At 39.3% G+C, this 24987-nt stretch overlaps 2 protein-coding genes across 2 annotated transcripts in view; both read right to left on the bottom strand.

Moving 5' to 3' along the window:
* Positions 1–113: 113 nt before the first annotated feature.
* Positions 114–24486, bottom strand: ARFGEF2 (ADP ribosylation factor guanine nucleotide exchange factor 2). The gene is made up of 33 exons (XM_017735289.1): positions 24418–24486; positions 23998–24146; positions 23473–23603; positions 22719–22953; positions 22357–22456; positions 21996–22135; positions 21411–21519; positions 20698–20899; positions 19881–19992; positions 19073–19278; positions 18106–18190; positions 17843–18014; positions 16595–16746; positions 16277–16405; positions 15783–15941; positions 14468–14615; positions 13524–13623; positions 12721–12761; positions 12481–12650; positions 11699–11850; positions 11373–11545; positions 10796–10956; positions 9852–9982; positions 9609–9738; positions 9032–9167; positions 8033–8171; positions 7811–7865; positions 7441–7555; positions 7040–7170; positions 5880–6048; positions 5350–5488; positions 4335–4452; positions 114–3657 (listed from the first exon to the last, which is right to left on the bottom strand). Exons 1-33 carry the CDS (start codon positions 24461–24463, stop codon positions 3481–3483), a joined length of 4512 nt encoding a protein of 1503 aa, XP_017590778.1. The 5' UTR covers positions 24464–24486; the 3' UTR covers positions 114–3480.
* A 464-nt stretch (positions 24487–24950) lies between these two features.
* LOC108447081 (brefeldin A-inhibited guanine nucleotide-exchange protein 2-like) overlaps positions 24951–24987 on the bottom strand; it is a gene marked incomplete at its 5' end in the record, with an annotated part of 10324 nt that continues 10287 nt past the window's right edge. Inside the window, one exon of the mRNA XM_017736015.1 lies at positions 24951–24962. Coding sequence (XP_017591504.1) covers positions 24951–24962 — 12 coding nt within the window. The remainder of the gene's footprint in view (positions 24963–24987) is intronic.

The following is a 24987-nucleotide window of genomic DNA, read 5'->3' on the forward strand; positions in this document are numbered from 1 at the left end:
AGGAGCGAGGCGGGAGCGTGCGGGGGTATAAAACACGAACCAGACGCCCCCGACCCCGCGGAGAAGCCCGAGTGGCGCCGCAGCCTTTGAGCTTAAGGAACTACCGGAGCAAAGACGCAACACTTCGTAAAACTTTATTGATTTATCACTTGATTAAAGTATGGAATATTATAACTATTATACATCGTATTTTCATGTAGAAAACTTTACATAGTTTTTCATATTATATAATTTTGGTATTCTCTCAGAACTCTATACATCCATTGGCAAGGAATGGTCTTTAAATTATTGATGGTAAATGCACTTAATACGGAGGTATTAAAACTCAGGCATTTTAAATATGTGAAAACATACATTTTAAACAAAGGTGCTGAACAAACTGAACTTACAGATTAAAGGGAAATGTACTGTTGACAGAGTTACTATTTTTAATCTTTGTCCTGAATAGTAAGATTGAGCTAAAATCTGGGGGTTGGCTGTTGTAGCAGTGGACATGGTTTAGATTGTGCTGTTGACAGTTTGGAAAGTGAGATACCAGACATGGATAACAAACTGCTTTAAAAACAGCCTTTTCCTGGACTGTAAGACACAACAGAAGCAACGTGAAGGGAGTTTTTAATCACCACGAAAGGGAGGGTTTAGGGTTTTCCTCGTTAGCATCCTCTTCCCCCTTCCTTCCCTCGGGAGGTCTGAAATGACACGTAACAGCAAACCCCACGGAGTCTCCATTATTTATGCCATTACAGGTGGATGAGTTGCAGATTCATCTATTGCACAAACACGTCCAAGAGGTGACTTTCTCTCAGTGCCTGTATTGCACAGTCCTGCTCTCCAGACAGCGAGCCCGGCTGCGCTCCCGGTTCCAGCGGAGCCAGTAACAGCCGGTGTCAGTGGAGGGGGGGAGAAGGAACAAGCTGGGTCCACTCGAGGAGGGCTGAGCTTCACTGGGAGGGCTGTGGGTTCTGCCCTTTCTGACTCTCTGAGGAAAACCAACAAGTGCTGTGGACGTAACCTGAACAGACCCTGATTATTGCTCTAATGGAGACAATCACCTGCAGAAACAGGATAGGATTAAGGCTCTGACAATGCAATTGCATTCCAGTTCCTTCTCCTTCATGCACTGCAGGCTCTGGGATGGTTGGATATCACATACCCAACTTCAGCAGTTTGTAACTGGTGTAATTACAACAAAAGCTTTTCTTAAGGAAAAGAACAGTCTCAGACCAAAGGCTGAAGGGAAGCATGGATTAAACATCCCATGTGCAGAGAGAGTACAAATGCTGCCCCTTACAGTAAAGAAAGCCCATGAAGCAACTGTGAAGTCATATAAGATCTCAAAATTGAGACTTGTTTCAAGACATGACTAGGGCTTTCAAACCTGTGACACACAGAGGAACATGCAGCTGGACCAGGTGTGTCTGATGGGACAGGAGGGAACACATTCCATGAGGCAATAACACATTCCAAATCTGAAAAATTACAGTTCCAATATTTTTCTTAGGACTACCTACAACCAGAAAAAAAGGAATAGCATATTCTTACAGATTTAAATAGAATTAAAATAAATACTTCATTTTCTGCAGTACCCAATGCAATGACAGTCCCAGGGAATGAGCAGCTACACGAGATGCAACACAAAAGGATATTTCAAATGCAGCAATTTAAGTATCAGCATTGCTTATTTTTCACTCTTCTCCTATTGTCATATATAGCCATATATTCCCTTCTACTAAATAGCAGTGTATAGATTTAACCTAATGGGCATTTAAAAGTCAAAGAGCCACAACCACCACTTACTTTTCTTTGGTTAAAAATAAAAAGTAAAAATAAATTGTGAAAGCCATGTGACTACTACTGACTGCAAAACCTTTCCCAAACAATGCTTACATAGGACAAGCTGATGTACTGAGGAGCACCATAAAAACCCTTTGGAAATAGATCACAAAAAACCAAACAAACAAACAAAAACAACAACAAACCCCAAAGACAGCACATTCCCAGCAGCTCAGAGCAGCGTATCCCAAGAAAACCTCACCTGAGGCCATCCTACCAGGAAACTCAACTCAAAAAACAAAATAATGTTATACACTTAGTTCCATTCAAGTAGGTAGGTTGTTGTTGCTGTTTGTCGGTTTGTTTTTTTCTTTAAATATTGTTAATATTTTAAGTTTGCTATTCTGGATAGCACAGTAGTTAATACAACACTTTGCATTATTTTAGGAAGTGGAGCCTCTCCTCCCATCCTGCCACACTTTCCTGGTTTAGAGAAGTCTTGAAACTTGAAATTTAAAATTATTTCAAAGGTCAAGACAATATTCTGTCATGGAAACATTGTCACAGAAACCCAATACATTTCAAGGAAAGAAAGAAAGAAAAAAAAAAACTCTTGGGCAAGCAAAGCTGTGGTGTCATGTCACATTTTGCTTCACAGATAACCTTCAAAGCACAGAATTGTGTTGGTCACTTAGAGCACAGGGATGAACTTGTTTCATTTTGCTAGAGCAGTTTTTTTGAAATTTGGGTTTTTTTAAGATGCCACTAGGAACTAAGAGTTGAGAACAAAAATCATTTGCACAAAATGACAAATCAGAACTTGCAAATCTGCAGTAAAAGGAGACAAACTTGTGTTAAGGACAGGACTTTTTGCTAAGCAGTCACAATTACTGCTAAATACGTTATATTCAAGGGTCAAAAAGGTGGGTTTATTTGTTCTGAGCCGTTTTTGATGTTCCTGTGTATGCTCTGTCCATGATCTGCCAATGTATGAAAGGAAAAGGAAAGCCTTTTCTTTTTTTTAAATGCCTTTAACTCAAGCCTAATAAACTAAAGGAGTAGATACTATTGATGCTCCTGATGTAAAATCTTCCATAAAACTAAAAATAAGTCTCAGAAGATGCAGTACTGATACTAAATTTTTTTTTAAGTCATTTGCTAAACAGGAGGAAAACCACCTCCAAATATCCTACAGGCTGTCCATTTCAACAGCCTGGTGCCCTGCCTGGCCTGGTCCTGGATACAAAGGAAAACCCAGAGGGATCTCGGGTGGTCACTGGCCACCGCAGTCGAGTTTATTATGAACACGTGCCAACATCACAAGGCTACACAAATACAGTCATTTTTTCCAAGGGGCATAACTTCTGTTGAGAGATCCAGCTGATTTATCAGCTCTACCTGGGATGCAAGACTGAGCAGTGGATAAAAGACTAGAAGAGACATACTGGATCATACAAATGATTAGCATTGAAACAAAGAGACTGCACACCTACTGTATTGACTCTGTAAGCAATAATTTAAATAAAACTGCTGACACTTTTGTAGGATGGACAGAACAGGATTATTTTCCTCATTCCCAAATGCCATTGTGGTAAGAATAACTTGCTCCTGTGGTGATACATCAGGGTCCCATTTTTCTCCCATCCACTTCAACCCATCTCTGGACACAGCTTTATGTACGGGCTGGTGTAACAGCCTCACTTAGAGCTACCAGGAAGGCAGGTTTATCCCAGTTGTCCGTGCCTGCTCGTCCGTGATGCAGATGTTGAACACCACCCCTATGCGCAGGAAGAACTTGCGCAGCACCGCCCGCAGCTCGGGGATCAGGTCGAACTGCATGATCTCACACAGGTACGGGTAATACGTGGAAGCGTGTGCCCTGAACTAACCAAGATACAAAAACAGAACGTCATTCTCTATTGCTAGAGGAAAATGCAAAGTTTTGACACATTCATGGCTACACCAACTTGTTAAAACACCAGGTCTCACCCAAGCCCTCCCAACGGCCCAAGGGCACCAAGCTCCGTGTTGTTTGCGACAGCAGCGCACACGGGGCCAGCCTTTGGTGTTACTCCCCAAGCAGAGTCAGGTTTTTGTGAGTCCTCAGACTAGAGGTGGTATCGGGGTCTTTTTGTAGCAACGTGAATATTTGCATTCCCTTTTCCTCAAAAGGGCCAAGATCCTGAGAATTATTCGTGCCATCACTGTCAAGGAACTGGAATTCCAATTTTACAGTGGTGAAATTCACCCTCAACATTCCTGTGCAGCTGTAATACAGCATAAGCGTATCCTTTACTGCACACTCATTGTGCTTTTATATGAAAGCTGTTCAGTAATTCTATTCACATTCCCACACAACTGGGAATTGGATGGATGCAGCCCCATTTCCACAATGCAGAATGCCTGCAGACAGTGGAGCTGCCACTGCTGTATTGCGAAGAGAGCACTCACTATGAGGAACGTCCCACCTCCAATCTGGATGGAAATGAAGACTGAACTCAGACTGAAGAAGGAATGAAAAACATACTCAAATGCAGATACGACTTCCAGCCTCTTCTTACCTTATCATCACTGATTTTTAGTGTTTTTGTTAAAAGCAACAGCAGGAGGTTGGTCCAGGCTTCTCTGTGGCTTTCTGAGTTGACAGTAATAAAATACGCCAGGGCTTCACTGCACACACTGGAGAGATGGCACAGTTCACACAAACCATAAAGAAAACCCTTACAAAGTTTTTGATTACATGCTCTATTTGTCCTCTCAGTGTACTTTGTTTTCAAACAAGATGCACTTCCATGGGAAAGTTTTCAATCACATGCAACAACTTTAACTACACAAATTTGCTTTTTCTGGTTCAGGAATTGTTCCAGATAACTGAACTGAAATACTTTTCATGTTGGTGACAGAGAAGAAAAAGTCTAATTTGCCTGATAAATATTTTGTAATTGAAGTGCTGTCACTTTTAACCTGCAAATATTATTTCCTGACCTGACATTGGGACAGCTTAGGCAACAGCACCATGAGAGAGCTCTCCCTCCAAATTTGGACTGTTTTGTACTAATAAATTTTTGGTCCTTGCTGCAGATTGTCAACACAAGGTACAAACTGTAGCATTTACTATGGCTATTTTAAGGACACTCTTAATTAAAGAAGGACTGAGCAGATTAACATGTCTGTACATGCTGGTAGATCAGAATCCCCTGTATTAGTACCAAGAACAAGTTGGGAGATCTTCACATTTGATAAGAGACTGGTACTTTCAACTTCTATGTACCAACTCACCCAAATACCTTTTGATATTTATTTAGAATTATTTTCTACATTTGTTTAAATTCCAGGTATACAGCAGCTTATACTGCACTCTTTTTCTATTAGTGTATCCTATCATACCTCTATCACTATGTACTCAGATGGGAAAACTATTCAGACATCACCACTTCCATAGAGAAAAGCCTATGTCAGGCAAGAAGATGCTTTGTCTATTCTAGACAGATTGCTTCCTTACTGCTAAGTGAACTTTTAATAAAGAGTGGCCACACCCCTCTCTGCCCATTCCCGTCCTGAGCAGGGCTGTCCTACCTGAGCAGCCGCCGCTGCACAGCGTCCCAGGCCTCCCGCCGGCTCTCGTCCACGTACATCCGGAACAGGATCCTCAGGCAGCATGCCAGGCTGCTGGTCTCTTGTTTTAAGAGATTGGGTTTTGATTTACCCTTGAACCCTAGAAATCAGTCCCACACAGAAAGAGAGGGAACATCCACAGTTGGTGTTATTAGCCAAAAATAAATTTTATCAACAATACCTGCACTAGTGACCAATAGTGATTTCTTGTCCAGACAGTATTTCCTCCTCCTTGATTTTGATTGAGTTCTGATTTATTTATAAAGATACTTAGCTACAGCAGTACCAGCAGTGTAGCTCTACTTTAATAAAAAAAAGCAGATAATTTAGCAAACAGAATTATTCAAGTCATCAGGAAGGAGACAAACAATAAAAGCATGTGACTGTCTAATAAACTCTAGAGGTGACTGCGATGGCATACTGTTGTATCTTGTTACTTAAAGCTAGAAGTGTATTTCAGCATTTTTATCAAATAAAAATAAAAGCCTTACCTGCTCTCCATAACACAGTTCGCTGCTCATAATTTGAATTAAAGGCTTTTGAAAATGAATGAGACTCTTGCAGACAATCCAGTAACTTAAAGAGGTGATGTGAAGACATGTATTTATACATTCCTTGGTCTTCTGTGTCAATGTGGATGTCTGCATCCAGCGTGTCTCGCTAAAGAACAGGGGGAGAGGGACAGAGAGAGAGAGAGCACATGCCACAAACTCTAGTAACTCCTAATTCCAATTTATAGGTGCAATGCAGTATTAGTGCAGTACAACACAGCAGAGTGGTACTCTTCTCAGTAGGATACTTAAGAAGAGAGAGGTTATCATCTATCCTATTTACTGATAAGAAAATAAGACTCAAGAGCAAGGGAAGAACTCCCTTATTGAGACATTGCAGTCATAGCAATACAGTACAGAACATTTCCTCTTCTCTAGAAGCTGACTGGGTAGGTCTGTTGAATTCTGAAAAACATCAAAATGAACGACAAAAGCAGTGCAGGTTTAAATGCTGCCTAGTGTAGAAATCCATCTTTGGCTCATGTCAAATTTAATTAAATTGGTCAATATTTTTAGCTAATTTCACTAGGAATTTAACTATACCATCTCCAAAATACTACCTGAATGCACGAGCCAGAACTTCCAGCTTAGGGCTTTATTAAAGCCAAGCCAGAGGTACTGTGCACTACTGCCCAGAATCAGAACTTTCAGGGACACAGACATCTCCAAGGTTGGCAATGAGTGAAATCTTGATCATTGACCTTGCTGAAGTCCAACTTCTGCAACACTTCCTGTGCAAACATCCAGAGGCTGAGCAAAGCCTCAGATGTGGCTAAATGAAGACACTCAGTCTAATGAGCAGAAAAGAATGCTTTCCCCCAAACAAACAAAAACCATTTTTGATGAGTATGTATTCATGATAAAAACAATTATCATCTATTTTATTGATAATAAAAATATAGCTAATGTAATACTACAACAGGCAGACCACCAGGCAACACTGGAGGCAGACAAAAAAATCACAACTTAAGAGTAGTTTACACACACATTCAGGGTAGTGCTGAGAGACAGAAAAAGACACTATTCTGTAAACACGTCAGAGCATTGCATAGTTTGTACTTTACTGTCACAACAAGATTACAAGTAAGCCTGATTGGTACCTGAGCTGCAGCCATGTGCTCAGCATCTTCCTTCTTGCTTGTTGCTGGATAGAACACTATATTATCAATGGTCTGTATCAACTCCAGCTGTACCACACATTTGATCAGGAGGCCAGCAAATAGTTTTTGGTCTAATGAAATGGAGCAACACAATTTTCAGAAGCAATTCATGCCAATTCACTTACAACAGGCTAGCAAAATAGGACATTCCCATTAACAATTTGATATTTAGTAATGCTGTGAATTATCTTCTAAAGAGAAAATCTCTCTGCAAGGCATAAACACAAATTGCAAAGACTTATCCCAAGTTTAACTGCCTCAAAACTTTCTGTAAAGAACTACAGAAGTGAACTAAGATTGGCTATAAAGGTGCATCGAAAAAGCTTGTATGATTTCCTTACTTGTATAAGGACCACCCTTCCAGCTCTCATCTGTTGGATTTGAATATTGGCTTTGTCCTCTTTCAGAAGCATTTTTATCCATGCTGCTTAAAGACTGGTGATCTAGGTCCAAATCCTAGAAGAGAGTGCAGAGCAATTCCAGCAATCCAAAACACTAACTCCCAACCAGCTATCACTTTTCAGATTACTTCCCTAATCCTACATTCAAAGGCTTCCTGCGTCCATTCTTTACATCATTTTTTACAGTAACACCAAATACAATCTACTGTCTTTTTTTTTTGTCAAATGTATTGACTACAACAGAATTTTTCAAAAGCTAACCTAACACACAAAACCCTTCAAGTCAGTTTATTGCCGAGTAAACTCTTACCAAGTGTTTTTCAGATGAATCTTCCTCCATTCCTACAGGCTTCCATGTCAGCAAGCTTCACAGAGTTAAGGAAAAAAACAAACAAAAAACCAAATAAAACAAAAACAACAAAAAAAACCAACACAAACAAAAAAACCCAAACAAAACAGAACAAAACAAAAAAGGTAAATATTGTTGCTCTGGAATTTGGTATCAATGTAAGAATTAAACTTATGAACTTACACATGAGGAATAGTTGTTTTGAAGATTTCTAGCATACAATTGCATGTCTGGCCCCAGACTTCAGGGCTGAATTTCTGTCCATTGAGTATTACCAGGTTTTCTAGGCAGTTTGTACCTGATCGTGCCAACTGCTCATTATCTGTGAAAGAAACATTCCATATTTATCAACTTCTACAATATCAATCAAAAATTAAGCATTCCCTATTACTGCTCCATTAAAAATTTTATCAATTTTTCACAATACTGTGAAATGCACAGTGTCTTGGCTCAAAGCCTACCTATATAATATGTTACAACAATATGAAGCTGAGGAACCTACTGAATAAAAAAAAGAGTTTCAAAATAGCCTTCATGAGATGGAAATCCAACCAGGGAAGATAAAAGACAGGGCAGATGCAGTAGGGAAGCACACAGTGAGAAAAAGGAAGGAAAAGCAGCAATTGGAAACTTATGATTTACTGCACGATCGTCCCCGACATTCCATGCCAGTAACACGCAGGATTTCAGGTGTAAGAGCTGGAGCCAGAAGGAAAACACGTTCTTTAGAAAGCTGTATTTAGAAGTACACGATGGCTGGGAGAAGGGGGCGAAGCAGGTGTGAGAAAATAAGAAAAAAAGATAAAAATGAGAAAAAAAAGAGAAAAGAAAAAATCAGAATGCATGCACATATCTGTATGTGTAAATAAAGGAGGTAATGTATCCCTGCAGTCAAATGAAGAAAGGTTGTTGGCAGAAGATTCAGAAGATTGACACCAGCCTCCAAAAGCTTTTTCTGTGTCACAGTAACACCATGAGTACATTATGAACACAGCAACAAAATAGTTGCCTAACTCAATAAAAAGATTGGTGCTCAAATACTCAAGATATTGCATCAATCTGTTGCAACACATACTGTCCTAATGGGAACTTTTATTCTTCCAAAATTCAGTTAACCTTCCCCTTCTTAAGTAATGAACATTTAAAAATACATTTAATCAAAAAAACAGATAAGTAAGGTACCTTGTTTTACACACCAGTGTAACTGTGCAAGTATGTCGGGAAGAAGGATCTCGTGTAAAGCTTCATAGAACTGCGTGAACACGTCACAGATGGCATAAAGTGCATGGTTGCATGTCGTGGTCATCCACTCTGATTTCTGGGAGAGAAAATGAAGTCTTTGGTTCTATGGAGATTCATCCATAAGAACAACAGTTCGCTTATACATGGCTGGTCAACAAGAGACACAGCTCTGAGGAGAGAACTCAGAATTAAAGCCTCACGACTGCAGATGTCTTGTCAGAAATACTTAGTTGGCCACATGAACACTGCTCAGAAAACTGTACACGTTCACAACAGAGTGAGAACATTCTCCTTGAAAATAATCAGACAGAACACACACACACAGAGGTCACTGGACACTGTGGCAATTTTCATTCATGCCACAGAATTTGGCAGAATATAGAATGTGTTTAGTTAAGTCTAGGGCAGTATGGGGTGGCAATATCTGATGTCAATACAAACTGCTGCCTCAGATGTGCGAGTTCTTGAAAAGACAACTCTAGAGAATGCTTACTTCTTGGGGGTTTTTTGGTTTTACCTCTGTTTGTTGCTCAGGGAGTTTCATATTATCAAAAATCCGAAACACAATTCTAAACAGGTCTTGCCACCAGTGCTTTTCAAAGGTATGCCCATAACTCTTCATGATTTCAAACATCACTGTTAAGCCTCTATAAACAAACCCAAACAAGTATAGGAACAGATGTTAAAATGTGTTACTGTGATATCTTCACTAAATTAATTACAATTTTTAAAAAAATCAAAAAAATAAAACCTTGATTACCTTGTACGAACATCTAATTTGCAACGATTGATGATACAAGAAAGTTCAAACAAAATAGGAAACCATCCTCTGACCCACACTCTGTCCCCAGGAGCCACATTCATGTCATCGCTTGTGTATTCTCTTAATACCTTGAAGATCAGCAGGCAAAAAAGATTTAAAGAAAAAATTATCTTAAAAATCTTTAAATATGACAAATTTAGATACTAATAGTGGTACAGACAGACTTGGAAAGTTAGCTTAGTCCTACTGTAACACTCCAATCCTGCAAAATGTAAGTATAGCTCTGAGATGTAACTATTTGCAAAAATACTAGAAAATAACATATGGCAATAAATACTTCAATCTGTTTTTTAATTCAGTCCAGCTAAAGGCCTTACAAGTTGCTGAGGTCTGGACTTCTTAGCCATCAGCTTTAACAGTGACAGACAACTGTTATATCAATGCACGTTACAAGGAAATCTAAAATTGGCAGAAACCAGTTCTACACATCTCTGGTACACTGAATGCAGCATGCAGTGGGGACGTGCAACTGCAATGCAACTCCAGGCTCTCCTCAGCCAGTGATTCTTACATTCAGTATTCACACAACAGACTGATGTAGAAGAATACGCATGTTTGTAACCAACTGAACTAGAGATAATTAGGGTGACAGAACAGGAAGTACTGCTTTCCAAGTCATCTTAACACCACAAAACCAAAAAAACAAACAAGGACTATTTAATTCAGTTATTTCCCATTTGGACTTACACGACTTAACATTATTTAACTAGCCCTAGTTTACTGCTTATATAATACCAAAATTTCTCCTAAATCCAAATAAGCTTTGAATACAAACACTTGCAATTGAAGTTTGAGTCTGAAAGCTCTTTCTTAGTAGATTAAAGTCCATTTAACAGTAGAAGAGAGTGTGAAAATGCAACAGGGTAAAAATTCAAATATACCTGTGGTCTTTCTGAGACATATTTTGCACAGTAACGAATAAGCCTGATGGCTTCCATGCTGGTGTCCGGGAAGGCAACATTACAGGCAAACTCAGAGAGGCATTTTACTGCATCCTGAAATGAGTCAATTGCTGCTGGAAAATGCTGCTGAAAAATATTTGCTGTGAAGAACAAACAAATACACTTCTTAAAATTTACTGATATTAAAATCCATAGATAAACTGCATCAATCTAGGCATGCCACCCATGGTATACTGCTATGGAATAGACAAACATGAAAGGACCAGATCTTCTACATTAAATATGGTTCTTTGCTTTCTCTTGCATTCTTCCCTGTCCTGCCTCACCAACTGCATTCCAAAGTTCTACAGCAGAATAGCTATATCTAGTTTGTCCTGTCCATAGTATTCAGGAGACTTAATGGGTATGACACAGCTGCAGAGTTTAAACAGTCTGGCTGCAAGGTTGTGTGTTTATTTGCCTGCAAATACAAAAGCCTTATTCAGATGAGCCTTTTAAGGCAGACTCACAGCAGCAAAGCGAATTTGGGTGCGTGCATCTGTCAAGCACTACTTACTAACTATGTGTGCTGTAGTCTGAAAGGCCAGCTCTACGATATTCCCATCGTGGTCTGACGCTGCTTGATGAAAGACCGCAAAGATATTTTTCCAGCCTGAACGAATGTTACCAGCTTGAGAGTTCACCATCTGAGCAATACAGCGGATCACCATGTCTCGAATAGTCGGTGATCTTAAAAAAAAAAGGAGAAAGGAAAGCAAGACTACTTTACACTGGCACAAAGTAACTGCCCCACTTCCCTGTACATGACCATCAAACCCATGGCAGGTGACATCCTTAAGTGGGACTAAAGCAAGCTAAAGCAGAAATTGCAGTGCCTCACACCTGTTTTTCTTCATAATATGCTCAAAAGGCCTTAGGAAGTCCTTCTGGAAGCGAAAGTTGGCTAACTCTCCCTTCTCAAGAAATTTCATTGACAGTTGCCTTAATGAGTCTACAGCAAAGATGGCAACATCTTCATTAGGGTTACACCCAACCTAGAAAAAAAGCATATTTTCAAACATTTATCAGCCAAAGTGTCATTTATGTGAGTAATAAATTCATAATTCAGGTTCCATGTCAGCCCACTAAACACTGCTAGCACATTCTAGTGCTCAGATACTCGGGAAAGAAGGGGTTCCTGTTGAAGGGGGCTTTCTGTCATTTTGTCCATCGAAACAGACCCATGGATTTTGAATGCATCAATGCAGCACTATAATAGCCAGCTAGATGCTAAAATTTAAATTAAAATACAATACAATAAATGAAATCTTTGGTTAAAAAAATCCCATCCTAACATGGTTCAATTTCCTAAGGAAAACAATGGTTGTTCCAGGATCACCTGTGTACATTTCAGAGGCAAACTAACTTGGCATTTTATCAGAAGGAAAAGACAAAGAAAAATTACAAAAATACTAAATCATATAATGAAGATTATATGATTAAAGATCATTCCCGTAAACATTTCTATTGTAACTTCAGATTTTTAAATAGGTGCTTCTTTTAGGTGCTTTGAATGGAATTTTTTTCAATATCAGAGCTTAAGCCACTATCAACACAGAAGGGAAAGCTTGATTAAAGAAGTTCTGCTACTCATGCATATAGTGTAACTTGATTTTAAGAAGTACCTTATTGAAGTGATCTCCAATCACATGCCAAATCCTCGACCACTGCAGCCTAATGCGGTTCATGTTGTAATAGGATATCTCCACTATCTTCTGCAGGCTGAACATGCGCGGGTGGTGCGGGGACGCCAGCTCATCCATGGAAACAGCACACAGCCAGCGCACAAAGTCAACTGCACAGGAGAAGCCTGCTGTGAGCCAGGATGCTCCAGTGCCAGGGGCCCTGTAACCCACCATACGTACCTATGGCATTCCCATCCAGCCTCGTGGAGCCTGTGAATATCCTACGGAACAAATACAGGAGTTGGAGTTTCAGCTGCGCATCCACAAGAGTCAAGTTAGTGCTGCAGCAAAAGGTCAGCACATCTGGAGGTACTTCACAATCCTCCATGCTATGAACTCTGCACCTCTTGTATTCCTGCTCCTTGGCAGCAGTACATGCATTTTTCCTTCGTCTAAGCATCCTCTTTCCTGCACCAAGTCACAGTCTACTGTGCTCCTGCCCCACTGCAGGAACAGGCACAGGCTCACAAGTTTACCCAGCCAAGTTATGCTGGAACACTCAGTTGGGTGACAGCATGTTAAATTTCATGGGGACAATAAACAGACAGTAAGAAAGCTTTGCTACAAGACTTTACTGGTTATCAGCCACCTTTTATCTCTAAATGCTCTGAGAATATGGTCAGCTGTGGCTGTCAAAACAGAAGAAAGACTGTGGATGCACCATTGTCCCTTCTTCCCCTTCAGCTGTTCAGTCTTGAGAGAAGTTCAGACTACTGATAGTGGTCCATATAGAACACTGATAAAGTGCAGAACATTCCCAAATCTTCTGGACTTTGATGTGGTAACAGACACACTAATGGTTAGAATAAACACTGCAAGTCTGAATATATGACTGTGCAGACTTGCACAATTGTATCAGTAATTACTAAGCAGTCCCATTCCAACACGTGATTTAGGATAGAAGCATGTCTTTAGACATTTCAGAAGGGCAGATGACAAAGATGACGATTTAGGTAAGAGTGCAGAGATTACATTCTCAGTACCTGTCTACTGCTACCACCACACTCTGTGAGCTGGTCTCCCCCACAGACTCCTGAATGTTTGCCATATGCCGTTTGTCAGCCCCACTCCCAACAAGGTTCCCTGCAATAAAAGCCATTAAAAACCAGTATTTGCCATCAGGAAATAACAACTTTATATTAACTGCAACATCAAACAAGTAGACAAGAAGCGTCTACTGCTTCTAGGTACCATGTAATTTATATGGAGCAGATGGTGCCTTTGCCAGATCTGTGACAGATTATTACACAGCTAAACATCGTGTTTGTTAAGACAATATGACATTGTTAATAAAATTGGAACTGATAAAATATTATTTTAAAATATGAACTCTAAGTCAGCTACAAGTAGTTAATCAGTTCTGTATTCAGCACAGTTCTGTATTCATCATAATCATCATGTATAGCATCCACTCCAGAGTTTTTTAAAATTAATTTCCTTAGTGGTTTTAAAAGTCAACTTGCCTTGTCCCTCTAATTTACAGCCAAAAATCTAAGGTTTGTTTCTTGCACATACTGCAGAAACAATAGTAACTGGAACATCAAGCCCAACATACAGAGGTAAGAAATTCCTTTGGAAAACCAATTGTCAGTTGTCAAAACATCTATTAATTCCTAAAAGTAAATGGCCCTTTTTTTCTTTTAATTAATAATTGTAACAAAACCATGACTTTGTATGGCAAAACAGTTTTGACAATAACATATTCCAACAAATAAATCTGGAATAGTTATTAAATAGCTTAACCAAATTCCAAAGTTAGAACAGATGTGGTAATTATAAACACACATTGAAATACACAGTTTCATTAATCCAACACAGCTTCCCCTGGAAGCATGTAAATATATTTGAGTATAAGATTGAGGATTCTTTAACATCCTTACTCCACTTGTATGTGCACCTTTGTGAAATCCAGGATTAATAATCTTACCTAATCCCAGGCTCATAAACTCTTCTCCTGCAGAGGCATAGCCCTTAATGCTGCTTTCCCTCTCACGCCCAGAACCAGACAAATAGCGAGTTTTCACACCAGTTCCTATGAGCTGTGCCAGTTCCAGCTGGCTAATACATTTCAAGATCTAAAACCAAAATAAATTAAACATTGTGTTTCTGGACACCACCATATTTTTATTCTTAACATATATTTGTATTTAATATTTATAACCTTCCCAGGTTCTCCAACCATTAAAACAACTTTGACCATGACAACAGCTTTGATGGAGCTAAAACATTGCTAATAAAATTGAAAATGAAGTTGAGTGGTTCATTCAATATTATCAGCCACCATGAATCATTCCAATACAAGAATAAAATAAACAGTGCTCAAAAATCTAACCTGGATCTCTAACTACTAGAGGAAACCTTTTTATTACTTTTTACAGCATCAACTTTCAAGACTATAAACAAGTTGGAGCTGATCTTCCAGAGACTTCATTGTCGTAGAGAGACAAAAAGACTGAAACGTTGCAGCTATCACCACTTTTGAGTAATGATGTTCCAACCTAGACAGTTTAAATGCCAATGCTGTACTTGCCATAGCACAAAATTGACTCTCTTCCTTCTTCCTCCCCCACTGCCACATCCTTTGGCTGGCACAAGCACTCAAGAGGGTGTGCTGTGAGCCAGGTCTGAGGCATCTGTCAGCTCTAGCACCTTTTGACTCATAATCACGTAGCCCAAGACTAGAGCCAGAGAACTTAAGGCAGCAGAAATGCTCCTTTTAGCAGCAGCACAGATTTAGAGCTGATAAAATTACTCCTGGAAAATAGGCTTTAAGAAAACACATATGATCCTGAGAGCCTATCTTTACCAATCCCCCACCAGATTATTTTAGCCCTAATTTTTCATGTGTTTATGGTGTAAATGTTGCCAAATATTGCACAGACAAGTCTGGACCTGTGAAATAGAATATTTCTGTTTCCATGAATAAGAATACAATAGTTCATATGCAGAATTTTCTGAAGCCAAATGAGACTTCTTATTTCATTTAAAGTCCATGTCAAATGCACCCACAAGAATTACAATATTGTCACACAGTTTCCACAGGGTCTTAAAAAAAAAAATGCAGTGCATTTTTTTTATATATATATTAAAAAAACCCAAAAACCAACCAACCAAACAAAAAAACAAAACAAAAACTTAACAATATAATGCACTTCCTTCGCATTTTCAAGAGGGTTCTGGGAGCTGATAGTAGAAGAAAAAATATGACACCACATTCACTATTTAAACTAATCAAGATTTACCTCATGCCAAGAATTGCCAAGATAGTTGCCATCTGTGTGAGCAACTGTAATGAGTGTCTTAATGGTATCAATGTTCTTCTGTTTCATTTCTGTAATGCTGGAACTCGCAGTCAACAAGGAAAAACGAGCAAGGGCCTGTACATAAGCATCTCGTTCAAGCTACGAGACAGAGAAACAAGCATCAAAATCAAGTCCCCAAAGAACCAGAGAAAGCAACTTGCCTACAAATTTTCCTTCTATGGATAGCTGGCACTGTTAGAGCATTTTCCAGCTAAAGGAGAGTAGGATGCCAGTTAGCAAACATTCTTAATAGAAGATTCACCAAGGAAAAGAAAAGCAGAGCTGAAGAAACACTTGATTACATCAACACCTTTTACCGTTTCAAGAAAGCAGATGACACTTCATCTGCTATGTATAAGCTGTTTGTAATTCTTCACCTGCCTCCCAGAGCCCACATGGCTGTCAGTGAGTCCCAGGCTAAGTCTGGCACCAACCTGCATTCCAAAGATACAGGCTATCCTAATTGCACAGCGTATTCCTTCCAAACACAGGGATGCAACTTCTGTGTCATCACAGTTCTGCAAACCAACACTGTAAGCTGCCAGCAGTGGAGTCCAGACAAGCTAAAGAGAGGAAGAAACTAAGTTCAGAAGTCTCTTACAACTTTAGCCCAAAACACTGGATCACTGCAGTCAAATATATCCAAAGAGTCCACCTGTGGCATTTAGCAAACTCTGAAGAGTAACTTTCCACTTTTTTTCCCATGCTTAAAACTCTTCGTGATGAAGACACAGCGAGAACCTGACACTCACTTTGAACATGGGTCTGACATGATCCAGGTGAGTGGCGCTGGTGAAAGGTGCCTTTGCATGGCTCACTGCCTCCATGAGGGCTTTGGCTGTCTTTGCCATTTGTTCCATCTCCAAGTTGTACAACAACCTCCGCTGCTTCTCATTGGCTACACCTAAGGGGAACACCACACAGAGGCATTGATTGCTTTTCTTACAAGAGCATATTCCATGTCTTCACATTGAGCATCACAAAATGTCAAATAAAGGTATTGCAACTGAAAAGATAAAAATCTTGCAAAATCTTAGAAGTCAGGAGGCTGCCCCAAGTTGCAAGCAAGGAAGTTCAGCACTAAAAACCACACCCAAGTTTAAGACGTTATTCTGTACAAAATAACTAATTCAGTCCTTTACTATGTAACATCTGCTATCACCTAATTGTTCAAAGTCAGAGGGGCATACCCTATTAAGTCATTCTGCCTGTAAAAGTGGATGGAGAATCCTGTATCTTCTTAGGCTCACATCCCCAAAACAAAACAAGCCCTCACCACCATGATAAATAAATTGATAACTTAGTGTTTCTTTACCCTTATACTACAGGGTGCAACTTCAATTTTCAAGCAAATTAATTTTGTTCCTATTTTGATTTGAGAAAACCTGCAAACAGCATGAAAACACTGGAAAAACCACTATGCTGACGATTCAGAATTCACTAAGTTGAATTAAATTAGTACCAGCTATTCTCAGTAAAAGTAGGGTACAGCTGGGGATACTACACACAGAAGTCTTCATTTGGTCTGGATGAGGTGACTATAGATCACAACAAGTTCTCTAATCTCTCTGTTCTGCAAACACTATCAGAAGGACTGTGACACCTCCCAGCCACTGAACCATGGAGGAAGACAAAAAAACAGCCCAAATCAAGCCCTCACCCATTGTCAGCACGTAAAAAGTTAATTGCAAAGTAAGTTCCCCCTTGAGTTATTCCAGCCTTTTCCCCTCACACTCATGTTTAAAAACCCCAACAGATCTCGCTTCTTGTTTCTGCCGTGGTACCAGAGGCACCTACACAGCTGTTCCCACCACAGAAAGCCGTGTTAAGTTGTAACTGAGGCAGTTTCCCTCCACATAGCTCCACCAACCATTCTAAATGTACTCTATGTATTGCCCCAAGGCATTCTCACGAGGACTCCGCACACCACTGTGCCATCCCAAAGTTCCTGCAATAGTTCAAGAGCAGTGTGGTCTTTCCCGTTTCTAGTTCCTTCTTACTTGGTTTACTACACTTGGTTGTAATTGCGTATTCTTTTGTCTCTTTCATCGCAATTTTCTTTCCTTCTATTTCTTCATAGATTGTGGATAAATACTCTTCTGGCAGGTCTTTACTGTCATTGATTCCTCGATTCATTTTAATGTACTGCTCCTTTGTCATTTTATTTTTTACCTGTAAGAAGGAATAAGTTGGATATCAGATTTTGAATGCAACTTCCAGGGAAATTTGAACTTCTGTAAGTTTGGATTTTTTTAATTTCTACCTGTGGACTGTGCAAGTCTGTAGTCAGCATTATAATGGAGTATGCCAAAACATAGGCAGTGTCAGCGCTAGCAAATAGTGTTTGCCTGAAGGAGGAAAAAAACAAAACAGGTTTATAGACTCCCAGTTCCTCAGTCCATTAGCTCTAGTCCCATATGCAAGAAAAATACCCATAAGTGCTATGGATTCAACCAAAGAGCCAACAAAGCCTGAAGCTAGCTTGATGCTAGAAATGCATCAAACCCCAAGTAGTTTAAAACACAAATAAAAAGGGGGGTAAAAAGCGCATCATCTTTACAATATTGAAAACTAGTGGTGACTGAGATTTTCAAGTACATTGCCTAAAGATTACCCAGAGAACAATAATGTATGATCTTTAAAAAGTTAAAGGACAGCTTATTTTTCACTCCCAGAGTTTCAAAAAGATTGATACAAAACCAACCCACTGATACACCAACTGGATTTTGTTAATTAAGCTAATTAAGCTTGACGTGTAGCTAAACTTCAGTTTAGGTTATTGCATTAGGAACAGTAGCAACTTTGCCTATTTGGTATCAAATAGCATATACACATTTTGTTCCACATCTAACAGGCAAGCAGAAGCATTGTAACATCCTATTAGCTGTTTATGCCATGAATTCTAGCCATTTCTACTGCTTATTACTGCTTTTTTATACTTGACTAATCTACATTTGTCTAAAATTGTCTCTGCATAAGCTGTAGCATTTTAACCTACTTAGGGCTTCCCTCTTCCAGTAATTCCTTCTAGCAAGTCCTTGGGATTTAAGGAAATGCCAGCATCAGTATACGTCTTATCCAATATCAGCAGCAAGATCTGCTCCTCACACGAGCCTGCAGAGGTTCCTGGCCGGGTATGAGCTTAATCTATCCTCCACCCCTAAGGGCCACAACAGTACAGCCAGGGAGTGCTCTTTGGCCACTGATCTGATACAAAGGGTTTGAATTACCGTTGGTTGCATTCAATATATCTAGCAGCAAACTTCTCCATTAATCTATCAATCTTCTGGGCTTCACCTGGCAGACGAAAACCTTCCAGAAATATACGCAGAGCGGAGACAAAGTCTTTTCCACAGAAATCAAGTTGGTCTACATAGGCATACATCACTTCCTTGTTAAACTTGCTGCTTTCCCCAAGAAATTCCCCCACTTGAGTCTAAAAAACACGAGACAGTTATTACTGTGCAGTCCAAGTGCCAGCTTTGCAAGAAGGTTTCTAGGCCAAGAGTTGCGCAGCTGTCACCTCTGTAAAGCTGACGTGCTGCTGAGTGGGCAGAGCAGCTGATGGAGGGGTGGCAAGGGACAGGGGTACTAGATACCCCCCTCAGTCTGCATATTCCTGCTTCCCTCACTGCCAAAGGTAAGATCTGCATTACTGCAGAGCCAAGGAAAGCTGAACTGTGCCCAGTTGAACACGCAGCAGAGAATGCTTTGCCACTGCAGCACATGCTACTCCTTTGCTGGCAAGGTACTGCCAGCAACTGACACTACTCCATCTCCCTCCAGTCTCCAGGGACAGATGAAATGCACATTCCACTGATGGGGAACCCTCCAGCACTTCACTGTAACACAGTACTTTACTAAGAAGCCCGGGACAGCAAGGATACAGTAGGTAGCTTTGGCATTAGGTGTGTCCATGAGAAGCCTTGCCTGTTCGTTTCTCTAAGATACAAACTACAGAGTGGGAGCACACAGATACCAGGGACAGGGCCAAAGGTAGTGGGGCAAGTGTATTAATTATGCTGCATGTAATCTTACAGAACAGAGGCGTTCCTCTTGGTGCAAGAATTGTGCCAGGTCCTCTGCTGTAGTGCCAAGCATTCCCTGCTCCTGTAGATACTGTATTCCTCTCTTTGGTTTTTTATTAAACCTATTCAGACAAAAACATGGGAAAATTGAGACATACAATTAAAAAATCACATCCTATAATATTTGAGTTTTACAGAGTCCTTATAAATCAAAGATTCTGTGCTGTAGCACCATGTCCTTTCTAGTTAGAAAAAAAGTTAAAGAATGTGCAACAAATCTATTACCTATCACACCATAGGCTCCATCTCATAAGGTACATTGAGCTACTGATAACCTTAGAAGTTATTGCTGGAAAACTCCAAAACTCACCGTTTTGAACATTTAAAATTAGAGACTTTACATGACATGTTAAAAATGGTGCTGTTCAAGACCACCTTCTAGCATTTACAGACACAAAGACCTTCAAATTAAAAAGAAGTAAAGCATAGCTGGACAATGATCTAATTCTTCAAACTCTATTTCAATAAAAGACAACAAATCATGTAAGAGCTGCAAGACAACCGTGCTCCTCAAACCAATTTCTCTCTAGGCATACACACTTTTGTGCAGCTGAGCCACCAAAAGGACAGCTGTGAAAATCCCTTTCACTCCATCCAGGATTTTATTAAATTTGGCCTCCAGCATTGGCTTTTGACAACAGCAGGCAAGAGTCTTCAGCATTAATATCAATTTGTAAGTGTCCCTACAGGTGTGACTGTGTGAGACTGTAAGAAACAACACATTTTATTACTCATGAACTTCAGTTTTCCTGTCATACTGGGCTTACAATTCTATCCCATGTTCAATTATTTCCTTTTGTTGCTTGATGACTTCAAATTGCTCTGGATCATCTGGGACAGCAGTCTGGGTACCAACACTTCCAACTCCTGATGATACAGTGGAGTCCAAGGAACTGACACTACTCCGTCTCCCTCCAGTCTCTAGGCATTTACCTTCAGCCATTTCCTGTTCAGATGGTTTATATGAACCTATTTACAAACAAGGTGAGATTTAAGTTAACCTTGTTCAGTCAAGAGCTTTTAGTTACAGAACTTTTAAGGAGAAATCTAGGAGTCAATATTCTTATTTTACCACATATATTCTTTGTCAGTCTGCGCTACACTACATGAAGATGCTCTACTGGTGCAATTCTAAAATAATCCAACAAAAGGCAGAAAAGCAGCAGCCCCTATGGAGAAATTCTAGCACTTCAACTCAGTAACGCCAAGACTGGTCACATGTATTGTTCTATGTGAGCTTTTATAGCATAAACAAGGGCCTGGCTGAAGCTCAGCAACAGAACCCGGTTATTCAAACCGGACGCTTGGACAATCGGTTACTGCAACACACTAACAACTGTCTGTAAAATACCTCACTTATATAAACAAATTGTTAGGTACAAATCTGGCATCCACATTTCTGAATAGATTCTAAACACTGAACAAACACAAGAATGAACTGATTAAACAAATTAGTCTCTCCATACAGAAACAATCTTACCCAAGCTAGTCTGATGATTGGGGTTCACATAAAGGTCTTTGCTCCATTCTACCATACATTTTAAAATAGAAACCAAACATTCAAGTCCTTTTTTCCTCAGGCTTAGTTCCTAAAACATGAAGAAAAATAATAATAAAATAAAAAAAAGAAAACCAACAAACAGTGCTGCAAACAGTCTCTACACCAGTCTCCCTCTAAGGACTTGGAAAGTATAATCTTAAAAATAAAATGCTTATGGTGGAGATATGGCACAAAGTCTGTGCAAAGCAAACCCCACAGAAGGTACCACTGGTTCATAAGCTCCAGAAGCAAAGTCATTTAAATGAGGCCAAGAAAGGCTCATTTGGTTCTCGCTCCCATGGCAGTCCAGCTAAAGAGACCAGAACCAGCCTGGTCTCACAGTGCAAGCAGGCAGCAAAATCACCAAGTAAATTAATGGCACTGCTTCAGCATCCAATTGCAAATTTGCGAACTAATAAAAAGTAAGTAACAGACAACCTGAACCACTGGAAGTATCAGTAATGATGCAGAGATAACACTGTTTATGAAACAATAGTACCTTATCTTCAAAGCTGTTTTCCTTACCTGTAAAGGTGTCATTCCCAACTCATGCCCACTTCGTCCCTGTGCGATTTTGGACAAATCATTTACAAGACGTTCAAATATATTAGCAGCATTTAAATCACAATCATAATTAACATAAATATCCACTACACATTGGGCATCTGGAAAATAAAAGCAAATGAAAGCATTAGGATTCTGTGCAATAGAATTTTTTAAAGGGACCAGCCAAGTTGGAGCAGGCACTGCAGATGAATCCAGACATTTCACCCAAGCATTCTAGGATCAAATTCAAATTTTCATACTTAAACATCATATGTGGCATTTCTTTTCAAAATAATTTTCAACTGCTGCCAGAAGTGATTCTTTTACACAGTGGAAATACCTGCACAAATTCTAGTTAAAGTCTGAATCACCATCCATTTGTGTTCAAAGGAACTTGAAGAAGTCTCTAGAATATTCAGGAAGATCTCTTTGAAGAACACCTGCAAAATAAATAAGGTTAAGGACTTGATGATCTGAAACTTATTATAGAACCACGTCAAATGTACAGACTCATTTCTGTTCAGTAATTTCTCTTGAAGAGTAACATTTCATACATATTAGAATTTGGATACAGTAGTAATATACTAGTTTAGTAAGCAAACAAAATGAAGACGTTAAAATGTAAATTCCAGCTGTCTTTTCACCATTACAATATTTTGAGAACTAGAGCATATGCAATTTTATAGATTAAAAGTTTCTCACCTCAATCTGCATTTTTAAATGGGTCTTAAAATTTGAAAGCAGTGTGAGGAAGATGGCAAGAGAGAGCTCAAACACATCAGGAACAGAAGAGACTCCATTTTTAGATAATGCTACACAAAGATATTGCTTGATTGCATTGATGAACATTTCATGTGTCCTGAAAACCAGACCAGCATTCTGCAGCACTGACAGAAGCAGCTGGAGAGACACAACCTTGGAACGCAATTCATGGGATCTAGAAAAAATTCAACATTAAATGTATTTTTGTATTTTCTTAGTATATACTTGTATTCAACATTAGCACTCTAGCATTTCTTCCACATCAAGAAGAAATGACTGCTATTTTAATTCATTTGAATGCAGGGGGAAAGAGCGGTGGAAATCAGCCAAGTGTTTTTTTAACATCTACCACTCAAATTTGAAAAAATTTTCAGTAATATTAACATCTTAGACTAGCCTAATAGATGCAGCTCAGTGCTTCTTAAGCAATTCCCCACTCTCCCATCAAAAGCTTCACAAATACTATAGTCAAAGCCACTCCAACTGGTAAGATTAAGTCTATTATGCAAAAACCAAAAATCTCAGGTATTAAATTTTTAATAATTTGAAGCTATTTTCAATCCTAGATTCATCAAGTTAACTAAACCAAGGGCCTGACAAGTGGATTTTGAACATCTGCTTTACTATACAGCAGCTACTTAATTGTCTCCAAAAGCTACCTGGAGAGGACAGAATAATAAGTACAGCTCATTACTTGGGATCTGGTGGTCCATCCCCGAGCGGTTTCATGGAGAGCTTGCACAATGACCTGAACACAAGGAAGGCATCCTTTTGCAGAACATGGGAAAATCTGGCAGCACCTTGATGTCCAGATACATCTGTTTCCTTGAGAGTAAAAAACACAACACAGATCCTCCATGAGAAAGAGAAACAGAGCAATTAGGAGATTCCACAGCTCCTCTGAGAGTCAGCTACAGTTTGAAGAAAATAGTACATTTGGCAAAGTTTAAACTAAACCTAAACAGGATCTTTTCACTCATGTTGACTGACCCTTTATCTCTGTCCCCACTCTGTATTAAAATACAATATAATCAATTTTAGGATGGGTATTTTCAAAATATGCTAAAATTCCAGCCGCTGCTTCCTTTTTGAACTGGAGTGGGACACACACATTAGGGTTTCTGTCCCTTTCTTCTGCCAAATCCCACTCTATTAGTTGGCACAATAAAAACATTTCTTCTCTCGTAGATGTATATTGGCATCTGGTGCAGTTATTTACCAGATTATCAGTGGAGGAAACAGACTGCCCATCATCTGGAATCCCGTTTGTTTGTACATTTTCATTGCTAGAGCCAGAAAGAAGAGTATCTGCAGTCTCCAATGCAGGCAGAGCCTTGACTGGTTCTGTTACCTGCTTTTCTTCAGCCACTAAAGGGGAAAAAGGAAAAATTATGAAAATCATGCATTAAGAGTTTTCTATCCCATGACTTTGTGAAGCTCTACCACCGAGTGGGACAGAAGTAGCACTGGTAAACTAGAAAGTTTCTCAGCTATCAGCAAAAGAATATTGTGATACAATCAAAACCTGTTCTTGCTGCCTCAGTAGGTGTTCTTGTCAAGATGCTTAGTAACAAAAATAACTTCCATGCTTCTATAAGCAATACAAATGCAACTATTTTACTTTAGAAGGCTTTACTACCTTTCACAGCTGACTCCACCACGTCTTCCAAGATGCCTTGAACCATTTCCTTTCCTCCATCAATTGTTTCCTCTAATGAAACACACAGAGAATTTTTTATTTAGTATTTTTGTTTAGGAAGAGGATTAAAAGGAAAAACATGAGAGAGGCAGAAACGTAAAAAATTATCAGTTTTCTTCAGCAGTTCTCATTGAAAGTAATTTCTGAGAAGTCACTCAAAAATATTCATTGATGTTATTTATGTTGTTTAAATCAAAGCACTGATATTTTTAATGCAGTTATTTTGTCATTTGTATCTATCAACTGTTACAAACATTCTTAATTTCGATGCAGTATGTGCCGATGATATGGTCTTCATAATATGCACCATTTTTACCACAGGACTTCAATTACCTGAAAGCGATTCTGTCCCACATATTATCTGTCCACGTATTACGTCCCACATACCATGACAATTCTCTTCCTTTCCTTCCCCTTTATTAACCTACTCAAGCCAAATTCCTTTAAAATTTTCTAGATAAAGCACACATAGTTTAACTAGAATTCTAGGGAGAACAGGAATCTTTCTGT

Source organism: Corvus brachyrhynchos, unplaced genomic scaffold, assembly GCF_000691975.1.
Source record: "Corvus brachyrhynchos isolate BGI_N302 unplaced genomic scaffold, ASM69197v1 scaffold10, whole genome shotgun sequence".
Classification (NCBI taxonomy): domain Eukaryota; kingdom Metazoa; phylum Chordata; class Aves; order Passeriformes; family Corvidae; genus Corvus; species Corvus brachyrhynchos.